The 11,208-nt window shown below is 33.8% G+C and overlaps 1 protein-coding gene across 1 annotated transcript in view; it reads left to right on the plus strand.

Annotated features, from left to right (window-relative positions):
* Nucleotides 1-10,322, plus strand: part of ETNK1 (ethanolamine kinase 1) — a 53,372-nt gene extending 43,050 nt beyond the window's left edge. Inside the window, exons 7-8 of the mRNA XM_043880947.1 lie at nucleotides 4,178-4,251; nucleotides 4,571-10,322. Coding sequence (XP_043736882.1) covers nucleotides 4,178-4,251; nucleotides 4,571-4,643 — 147 coding nt within the window. The 3' untranslated portion in view covers nucleotides 4,644-10,322. The remainder of the gene's footprint in view (nucleotides 1-4,177; nucleotides 4,252-4,570) is intronic.
* The last annotated feature ends 886 nt before the right edge of the window (nucleotides 10,323-11,208 follow it).

An 11,208-nucleotide genomic window follows, 5' to 3' on the forward strand; every position in this document is an offset into this window, starting at 1 on the left:
CAGAATATTGGAGTGGGCAGCCTTTCCCTTCTCCAGGGGATCTTCCCAACCCAGGGATCAAACCCAAGTCTCCCACAATGCAGGCGGATCCTTTACCAGCTAAGCCACCAGGGAAGCCCCCAAATAAATGGTTGGTCAATGTTTATTCCTCAGGGCATGGTCAGACTTTTAAATATTAAAAGACTTCACTTGTTATTGATTGTTTACTATAATTAATTAATGTTGAAATGATCACAAACAAAAGTAGGTATTTGCACTATAAAACCAAATAGATAATGCATGGGTTTTTTAAGCTCTGACAAGTTTTTAGACACATTGTTGGCAGACTTCAGATTCTAAGTAAAGTTATATTGTGAATAATTATATATTTATAAACGTATAACTGTATTATTTATATATAATATATTAAAGTTATATGAGGTTTTCAGGAAAGAGTTTGAGAATTTAAGTTATTTGTTCACTATATAAAGCTTCTAATATTTCTTGGCAACAGATGTGGGTAGGCTAGGAATATGCCTTTTGATAGACTTACATATCTGTAACTTCCAAATCTGAGAGAAATAGTAAATCATAGAATCACAGATTATTATATTAGTTGTACTTCAGTATTCTCACTTTTCTATTTTTGAGAATGCAAATAATAAATGGACTGTTTCCTCACTTTCCTTTTTATTCATATAGGAGTCTAATATAGATATAATTTTTTCATTTTTCAGCCTATAAAAGGTGTTAACCTACCAAAATAAGTGAGGTTTTATGTATAATGCTTCTCTAGTATAGAATCATTTAGTTATTTTACATTACTGTATGAATAAAAATTGAGAAATACAGTTGATAACAGTGCTTGAAACATTGGGGAGAGCTGTTTTGATGTTATTTTTAGGTGTAGAATTTTCCCTGATTTTAGTTTTCCTACTACAGAACCAGACTATTAGAAAGAGATGATACTATTTGCAGATGATTTTTTATGTTATTAGTGTTCTCAAACTTTTTGGTCTCATTACCCTCTTTTATAGTTTAAAAAAATTTTTGAAGACCTCTGTGAGACCTTGTTTATATGGTTTAGTTATCAATATTTACTATCTTGGAAATTAAAACAAATTTAAAATATTTACTAAATATATATATATTTTAAAAGCTCAGATTAACATAAACAGCATTTTAAAAATTAAAAATAACTATTTTCCAAAGCAAAAAATACTTCAGTGAGAAAAATGACATAATTTTATACTTTTGCAAATTTCTCTGATGTCTAACTTGACAAAAGCTAGACTGTCATATTTGCTTCTGCATTTCATCTCATATAATGTGTTGTTTTCTCTGAAGTGTATGAAGATAGTCCTGTTTCACACACATATGTTGTTGGAAGGAGAAGTATTTTGCCTTTTCAGAGAATTGTGGATATTCTTTTTTTGATGCTTCACCAAAATTCAATAAGTAATAGTTTCTTAAAGGTTAGTAGTAATGTTTAATAGTAGTAGTAATATGTTAATCTGAGCATATCAGTTAACTTTTGTACTCTATTACATTAAACTCCGTTAGTTTATCTTACACTTTGAATGGCTCTTATACCAGTGTGTGATTTTGTAATTTTAATGTCATTCATTAGTTATTTGGAAAATATGGATTTATTAAATTGTATAACCTTCTCAAAGTTGATACATCTCATTATATATTGAAAAATTGCACTTATTTATATCACCACCAATATCAGAAAAATATTAAGCACTTTATTGAGAAGCTGATAATCTCACAGAGTTGAACACAGATTTTCCAGTGTTCTAATTTAGGTTGAATCGTCTTAAGTCTATCATTGGCAACAAATACTGTCAGTTATTTTCATTGAAATGACAAGTTCTCTTTTTTTATATTTGAGAAATGTCTGCCAAATACCCAAGTCTAATAACTAGTTCTTATGTCAGTTGTTCTTTCAAGTAAAAATGATATTCCATTAAAATTGTGCAAGTTTAGGTCACAACTCAATCATATGTGTGTTACCTTGAGACAGTCGTCATACTTCGGGTAGGCGTCAGCCGTGCTTTGTGTGTGCGTCCTGTATCATCTCACAGAATATCATGTGTTCAGGGGTGGAGATGTAATAAGATTAATAGTTTTAATGGCTTCTAAAGTACATTCTTTAGTGAGACTGTATTTATACTGTGAGTGTGTGGTGGTAAAGAATAAGACTATTATACTAGTACGGTTTGGTGTACCCGCTGCCTTGGCTTATGTTAAGGGACCAGGAGCTTCACCCATTATTGCTTTTCCATTACTGCAAATGTAAACAGAGTCATAAAGACAAGTAACATATTAGTATTATTATGAAAATAGTTTTGGGCCTCAGAATCTTCCATGGATTCATGGACCACTTTGAGAACCTCTGACTTAGACTTTCAAAAGAAGGAGGGCATGTCATAATTCACCTTTCAATACCTGACACACATCCTTAGATAGAAAGAAGACCATTTCTTAAAGTCTTCCTCATTTTTGTCGTTCTGGTTTTGTGTAATTATAGTAATTAACATTTTATTGGATGTTTGTTGTATGCCGGGTGTAAATACTATTAGCTGCTCTGATGTGGTTCTCCCCTTCCCCCACCCCCAACACACACACACACACACACACATACACACACACACACACACACGCACTAAGCAGTTCTCAGCAGGCAGTGATGGGGTGTCTTACATATTCTACTCAAGACTGACGTCCACCTGGAGATAGTGTCACATTCTGTAAGTTCAGGGTTCAGTCCCACAAGACTGTGCCCTCACCCCTTTAGATGCTACTTGCAAGTCTAGGGTGTTATTGGTGCTTCTTACCAACTGACTATAAATGGGAGGTTTCCACAATTCCCTCCTTGGGGCCTATTAATTTGCCAGAGTGGCTCATGGACCTTAGAGAAATGTTTGCATATGTACACCAGTTTATCATTAAGGATATTATAAGGATACAGAAGAAAGCTCGATGAAGAAGTATGGTAGAGTGAGGTCTGGAAGTGTCCTGGGTTCAGGAACTTCTGTTCCGTGGAGTTTAGGGTAGAACACAACTCTCCCCTCCACAGCGTGTGCATAGGTTGTGGTTTGTGAAATCTGGAAACTCGCCAGACCCCTTCCTTTTAGGTTTTAATGGATGCTTCATTACAGAGGCAAGATTGATTAAATCATTGGCCATTGATTTATCTCAGTCTTCAAGCTCCTCTTCCTTCCCCAGGGGTGTGGAGGTGATGGGTTGAAAGTTGCAACCATCTAATCTCCTGGTTGGTTCCGCCTAGCAACCAGCCCTCAAGTGTAGCATCTTTCCAAAAGATACCTCAGTAAAAGGCACTTGTTAAGAATAACCAGACATTCTTTTCACTTTTATGGCTCTGGAACTAATTTAGGAACCAATGACAAAAGACCAGATATTATATAAAAAATGCTCCCAGTTGCTTTATGCTTAGGAAAGTCCAAGGAGCCCTGAACCAGAAACAGTGAATGTAGATCAGATGTTTATTTCTTATTATAAATGATCACACCTGCATTTTACTGATGAGGAAACAAAGATGCAGAGGGGTTAATTAAGTTGCTTACAGCCACACACCTAGTAATTTTTTTTCTAGTTATGGTATTTCTGGTTACAATAGAATATTTCTTGGGAAGTGAAGTTTTATCAGAATCTTAAATTACCATGTCTAAATGAAAATAGATTTTAGTAAAGCATAGATACAAAATTATTGTGCAGCTCCTAATTATACCGGAGAAGGCAGTGGCACCCCCACTCCAGTACCCTTGCCTGGAAAATCCCATGGATGGAGGAGCCTGGTAGGCTGGGGTCCATGGGGTCGCTAAGAGTCGGTCATGACTGAGCAACTTGACTTTGACTTTTCACTTTCATGCCTTGGAGAAAGAAATAGCAGCCCACTCCAGTGTTCTTGCCTGGAGAATCCCAGGGACGGGGGACCCTGGTGGGCTTCCGTCTATGGGGTCGCAGAGTCAGACACGACTGAAGTGACTTAGCAGCAGCAGCAGATAATTGTGCACTTCCGTATTACCTGTGTTGTAGATACTTTGTGTTAAAAAGGCATCAAGAAAATATTATGCATGGAGTTGATGAAAGAGGAAAAACTTACAATTTGATATTTATTTTAAAAAGAAATCCATCATCATAATTCTTAATTTTTCTTTCCTTCTTTTAGGCTTCTCATTTCTTTTGGGGATTGTGGGCTTTGATTCAAGCCAAATACTCTACTATTGATTTTGATTTCCTTGGGTAAGTTTAATTTTATTGTATGCATTACATTTGTCTCTACTCTTTTTGGATTCATTTTAGAATCCATAAGGGACATATAGCTATTATTTTTAGTCAGATGTTACAGAGTTGCATGCATTTAATAGTTGGTTTGCAAGGAAATTGGTATAATCTGTTAAATGTTCTCAGTATTAGAAAAGTGTCCAGTAGGTGGTGCAATAAACTAAAAATATGTCCTTTTAAATTTTAAGACTTAAAACAACTTAGAAGGGTGAGTGAAAATAAAGGAAGGATTAAGGTTTTTAGCTCTAATTCTGTTGTTACTCTCCTTTTTCGATAGGTATGCAATTGTTCGTTTTAACCAGTACTTTAAAATGAAGCCTGAGGTTACTGCATTAAAAGTGCCCGAGTAAAGAAGACATTTAATTATTCTTAAGTAGCTGAACAATGCTTGTGGATCTTTAAGAAATTCCAAAAAGTCAATATTTGTTAAAATTCTTTTAATTTGGTTTTCTTGCTTTACAAATTATGCCTTGTAACAACCAATTTATTTTTTAAATAGTCTGAATGATGTCAAGAAATATACCTACTGCTTTCAGTATGTGGTGGGTTAGAAGTTTGTTAAATTGGCAAAAAGATACAAAGATGTCAGTTTAATCCTTTTATAATTTAATCTATGTTATATGTGAATTATTTATTATAAATTTAACATGAATTTTGTGACTGCTTTCATCTGTTTCATCTGTTTGTTGAGTGTAAGCAATGAAAAATTTCCAGAGAAAAAAATTTTTTTTGTTACGTTTTACTTTAATAAGATTAATTTCAGTAAAGATTTTTGGTGTTTGGTGTAACCTTTCTGACGCACTGTAAGTAAACTGAATCATTTACTCTTGAAATGCCAGACGCTGGTTTAGACAACTTAGAATGTTCATAGAAAAACATGTTTAGGAGAGTGAAATGCATTCACTGTCTATGCTCCTAGTACATCTTTCTGAAGTATTGGAAAGCATTTTGGAGGGGGGATCATCTTAGAATTTAAATTTCCCTCTTCTTACATAGTCTGGCAGAATAAATATTAATATTTACCATATAATCCTGGAATAGATAAATGGTGGTTTTGTTACCAAAATCTACATTAAATAATGTTTTCATGTACTATGTATGGTCATTTAAGGTAAAGTTTGTTTTTAAAGTTTTACTGTATCAATTTGTTTCTAACCAAAAATTTTGTTTCACTTATTGGGATATTCTGTATTTTGTTTGTTATTAAATAGTAGCTAGTACAGCAGTTACTAATTTTTGAAACAAAGGTAGAATGCTTATAATATTTGGTAACAAGAAAATGTCATTTAGATGAATTCTTTTTTACTTCTCCAGATTCATTCCTTACACTGTGGCTTTATGTTTTAGTTTGGCTTCTGTGTCTTTAGAATGATAGTAAATGATTACTTGATAACATGTAGTTTCAGAGAAATAAGTTGAGGTGGTTAAAAGAATTAAATAAGGAACATTTAGAACATCAATCCTCTATACTTAAAATCTGATATAACAGTGTGAATTAAGCAAAAATACTCATGGTAGGAGGGCTTCTGTTTATTTTGATTTCTTTTGATTTTGTTTGTTTTTGTCTGTTTGTGAGAGGATGACAGTTATTATTTGGAAGGAACTTGTGTCTTTGGGATAGATAAGCAAACTTCAAGTTTTGAAGACTGCTGTGTGGAGTTGAGCAGTCATGGTTAACTTTGCTTAGAAAATTAGTCTGAGAAGCTTTGCACACTTTGGTCACATAAGTGCCCATGTACAAGGTTGGCTTAATGGATCTGCATATTCAGAATATGTAACTGCGAATTTATCCTCTGTGAAATCTGGGGAGTCTGATGTATTATTCCAAATGACTTATACTCTCAGATAAGTGCTTTAAAATACTTGGATTAGCTCAAGATGTTTAAAGCTAATAAAGTTAAATAGAAACACAGGCATTTAAAATGGTAAATTCTAGTTACATGAATAGAATCTTAAAATCTGTTTGAATCTATAACAGTGTTAGCCACGATTTGTTTCCTACCTCCCCAATGTTGCAAATGTTCGTTTCTGTTTTTATAAACCCTATTACTGTTGGATCAGTAGAATTTTACCTAATTAACTAAAAGAAAGGAACCAATTAAACAGTTAATAGCTTTTGATAGAATGTTAAGAGTGAACTTGAGAAATTGTTTTTGGTGGAATTTTCATCTTTGGCTGGAACATTTTCTTAGAACATTTTCTTAGAATGAAGAATATGTAGGACTGGAGTTTTTTTGTTTTTTGTTTTTTTTTTGCTTTCTGACTTCTTAAAAGTGCAGCAGTGTATATCTTGGAGAACGGTGGGAGGAGAGGAGATCACTTTTCTGTCTTCCTCCATATTCTTCAGACTGTTTTGAATAGAGATTCACTGAGCCATTGCTGGTAGACTGTGCATAGCTGCTCGCTGTGATACCGTTGTAAGTGGTTCAGAGAGATTCAGGAAGTGAATGTAAAGGGGAATAAAGACCCTCACTTTAGCCCTAGGCAGTGAATCTTGAGAACAAAATAAGATACTTAAGATATTTCTCCCACTCTTTGGGGTATCTTGATGTTCTCACTTCCTTTTCAGGTTTTGGGGATCATACTTCAGCCTCAGATAGAGTTCAAAATTGCTTCCGTTTGAATTGATCATTTAAGGGATTCTCAAGGGAAAACATCCCTCTAAAATTTGTCCTGTGGCTTGCTGAGATGTCTTTTGCCTTTTTATGTTAAGGAACTTGAATGCCTTACCTAATAACTGATAGTAAGCTCATTTTGTAAATATGAAAATGGTTGTTAGAGAAGTGGCATTCATGTACACTCATTGTTAGTCAGTAGACCATAGTGGCCTGGATGCTTATAAAACAAGCAGGATTCCACAGTTCTTTTCCCCTTTGTTCCTTACCTACTTGTGTGATCTTACCTGACCAGTAATACTTGACTTTTTTCCCTCCAGACCCCATACTACCACCACTTTCTGGGAATTAAAGAGATGTGGTAGTAAATCATATGTTCACGTGATCATTTGAGATCAATATGAGCACAAAACTCATCAACTAGGTCTGCCTGGAATGTATATAAAACAGTGTAAATAAAAGTTTGTAAATTAGTGTGAATTGTATCTTGCATATGAGATTGTGTATTGTTTTTGCATTCTCTTCCCTTTTGTAGACATTTTTCTGTAAGGGAATGATCCAGCTCTTTGGTTTTAGACTGGAAATAACCAACAGATGGGGCGGTACAGTGGGATAACAAGAGGAACTGGAAATAGGGTTATCCATTTTTGTTAATGTCAGTACTTGCTTGTTTAGCCTCTCAGTGCCTAATATGACTTTTTTTTCATTCATTATTTGGCCGTTAGTTTTTGGGAGGTTAGATTCTTGCAAACATTAAATTAATACCCTGTAAGAATTCCATTCTTTGAGTCACGATTCTAAACTAAAGCAAATTAAAAATGCAGTTTTATGATTCCAAACTGAAGTATTACCTTTTCTATTTTCAAGGCTGTTAACTTTTTTCTACCAAAAAAACACTTTCAATTTTTTATATATCTCAATATGACTCTGAAGTCCCATATGTACAAGGGAGATGATAAATAATAGCTTCTAGTTCAACTTAAGCGTATCTCAGTTGGCTTCTCGAAGTATGAAATTGTTCTTTAGGGGATTGTAAAATACAGAAAAAGGTAGAACTGTTCTTTTAATGACTGCTAATTCCATTTTTGTGGAGCTAAGAATATTTAGTTTAACTTCATAAACGTATTATGAAAGCTTCCAGATTTAAAGGAAGAATTCCCCCTAAATGCTCTGAATTAAAAGTTAAAAACCTCCACTTTTAAAGTTATATAAGTATTTCTTTCTTACATTTTGTGTACCATTTTCAAAATCCTTCATAATGTAAATGAGAAAACTACCATTTTGATTTTCTGTTTTACATTGCTTTTAATAAGCATTTTATACTGCATTCCAAAGTGATATAGACAAGCTTTTAATATTAGTCAGTCATTCAATTAATAGAGTTAACAATGCTTTATGCTAGGAGGAAAGTTTTGTTATTGACAGCAACTTGCATCACTCAACACAAAAGGCAAATGCTAGTAAGTATTATCTATCAAGGAAAGTGAATTATAAGGATGTCCAAAAGCAACTTTAATTTTTATTTCAAAATTGATTTGCTCTGAATTTTATAATATAGTTCGTTAGATTTTAGAATGTGTTTGACTGGAAACTTAGTTACATATTAAGGCAATTTGTTTTTGTTTCTTTTTTTTAACAAAAGACATTAGTTATAGGAAACAGCCTTTTTTTTCTGTTACATACCACTTGTGTGATTACAGTGTTTTGTCTTAGGTTTGGTGTCTTCAGAGAGAAAAGTGTAGCGATTATTTTAAATGAATTTTCCCCCATCTTTGAAGTTTAGTGTGTAAATAAATGTATTGCTCTAAAAGAAAATGCTCAAGTTTGCATTACTTGAGTACTTGAAAAACTGAAATTAATAAGTATATTAGATGATGAATTGAATTTTTCTGAACAGGTTTTACACTAAAGTTTTCCTTTCTGGATTATAATTTGAAATGGACAGATTTCAACTATTTGAATAGAAAAAATAATGGTAGTGCTTGTAGAAAAATACCTTTTTGAGTTGGAGGCATTCAGAAGTCAAGCTTTTAGTAGGGTTCTATCCTGAAATCTGCTTTCTCTTCTTTCGTATACTTAATGCACTTACGATGCTACTGATGTTACCAAACAGCCAGTTAAAATCTGTGTTCATTATGCATCCTATGATTTTTCTAGTTATGAAAAAAGTTGCTCTGTAAAATGCTCTTAATCCCTAAATGTAGACATATTTTTGTTTACATCCTGTCCATTAATGGTATTAATACCATTAATCATTTTGACAAAACACAAGGTGTTTATAAAAACTGAAAACATTATGTGTTATATTTGAACTAGTTAGTGAAGAGTAAGAAAAAGCTGGCTGATTTGAATTGTTCCATTAGTTAAATTTCAAAACTCTTAAGGAAGGGACTTTAAGAGAGAGACCATGATCTGATGATATCCATGAATACTAGATCCTATGAACTGGAAAAAGACCACCCCCCAAAAAAAAGCAGTGGTGGAAATAAGAGCACTTGCATGGTTGTGGTGTGCTGCTACCTAATTCATGTGGTGACACACGGACATTTTTATTGTTCAGTAATCTGAGGAAGTTTCCTGTTACTTCCGTGTACTAAAGTAATTGTAAATTGGGGGAATTTGCAAAGAGGAGAGTTTTAAACTCTGTTCTATTTAGGAGCCTTTGTATAGCTGGGTGAAGTTTCCAGGATTTGAACTATTTGAATTTTAAAATATACTATTATTTTAAGAAAGAAGACCTGGCATTATTCTATGTTCTTAAATGATAAAGACCTTATCAGTTTCAGAAGAAAAAAACAAAATTCATACCTGTCATTGCATTAGCTGTATGTTGAATTGGGAAATTGTGGCATAAAGGTTAAATTTGTGTTTATCAAATGTGAAACATAGTAGTATAATGCTGCTCTGTAAATACTGTAAGTGCTACAAATAGTCTCAGCACTGAAAATATATTGATACCTCTCAAATGAATGCAGCGTTTGAGGTAGGTGTATTTGATATGCCTCAGAAAGTATCTGAGTGTCTGAGAACTTGTAATCTGTTTGGTAATGAAGATACTTCCTGTTTTTTGTTGCTTACTTTCATGTTTCAAATTTAATTTTTACATTTTTACTGCTGTTAATTTAAGTAAAATTTGTTCTGTGGTTAAAATGGGGTTGTCAGTGAATAAAATTAAAAACAGCCTCATTCATGTAACTGCTTAAATAAAAATGCATTTTTGCTATATGTTCACAAACTTTTAATGAATCTGTATTTCTGTTTAAATACAAGTGATGTTTAGGCTTTATTTCTGTTTAATAAGGCCTTTTACCATTGATTAAATGAAGGAATGTATCTTTTTGAAGAGATTTATATTCTGTAAATAAAAATTGGTTGTAACAATAAAGTTGAGTTCTAACTGCTTGTATCCATAAATCTTGTGGCTTCAACTTATTTTTGTAGTTTTCCTTTTGTAGAAAAAGCTTTTCAGTGTCCATGTATAACTGTTTGTACATTTGAAGTTGTTCAGTTGCTCAGTTTTGTCTAACTCTTTGTTACCCCATGGACTGCAGCACTCCAGTCCCTGCTGTCCTTCACTGTTTCCTGAAAGAGTTTGCTCAAACTCAGGTCCATTGAGTCAGTGATGCTCTCCAGCCATCTCATCCTCTGTTGCCCCCTTCTGCCCTCAGTCTTCCCCAGCATCAGAGTCTTTTCCAATGAGTCAGCTCTTCACATCAGATGGCCAAAATATTGGAGCTTCAACTTTAGCATCAGTCCTTCCAATGAATATTCAGGGTTAATTTCCTTTAGGATTGAGTCCATACTGATCCCTCCAATATCTGATTCAACTTTCTAGAGTTCTTCCTTGCCTCTCCAAACAAATATTTCATATTTTTTCTTATTTCCTTATTCTGAAAATATAGATAAGTATTTTTGTCAAGAATACCATAGAAATGTATCCTTTTCAGTCTGTCTGATGAGATTGTTGTTGTTTAGTCGCTAAGTCACATCTGACTCTTTTGCCACAGCCTGCCAGGCTCCTCTGTCCATGGGATTTCCCAGGCAACAATACCGGAGAGGGTTGCCATTTCCTTCTCCAGGGGATCTTCCCAATCCTGGGTTTGAACCCAGGTCTCTTGCTTTGGCAGACGGATTCTTTACCACTGAACCTCTTGGGAAGTTATGCGAGGTATAATATGTATGTTACTAGTGATTTTAATCTTAGTTACTTGATTAAAATGTCTGCCAGGTTTTTGAAACTGTGCAGGATTTTTTTCTTTTCTTTTTTTTTTTTGCTGTTAATTTCAGCATCCATTGTCAG

This window comes from Cervus elaphus, chromosome 22 (assembly GCF_910594005.1).
Source record: "Cervus elaphus chromosome 22, mCerEla1.1, whole genome shotgun sequence".
Classification (NCBI taxonomy): domain Eukaryota; kingdom Metazoa; phylum Chordata; class Mammalia; order Artiodactyla; family Cervidae; genus Cervus; species Cervus elaphus.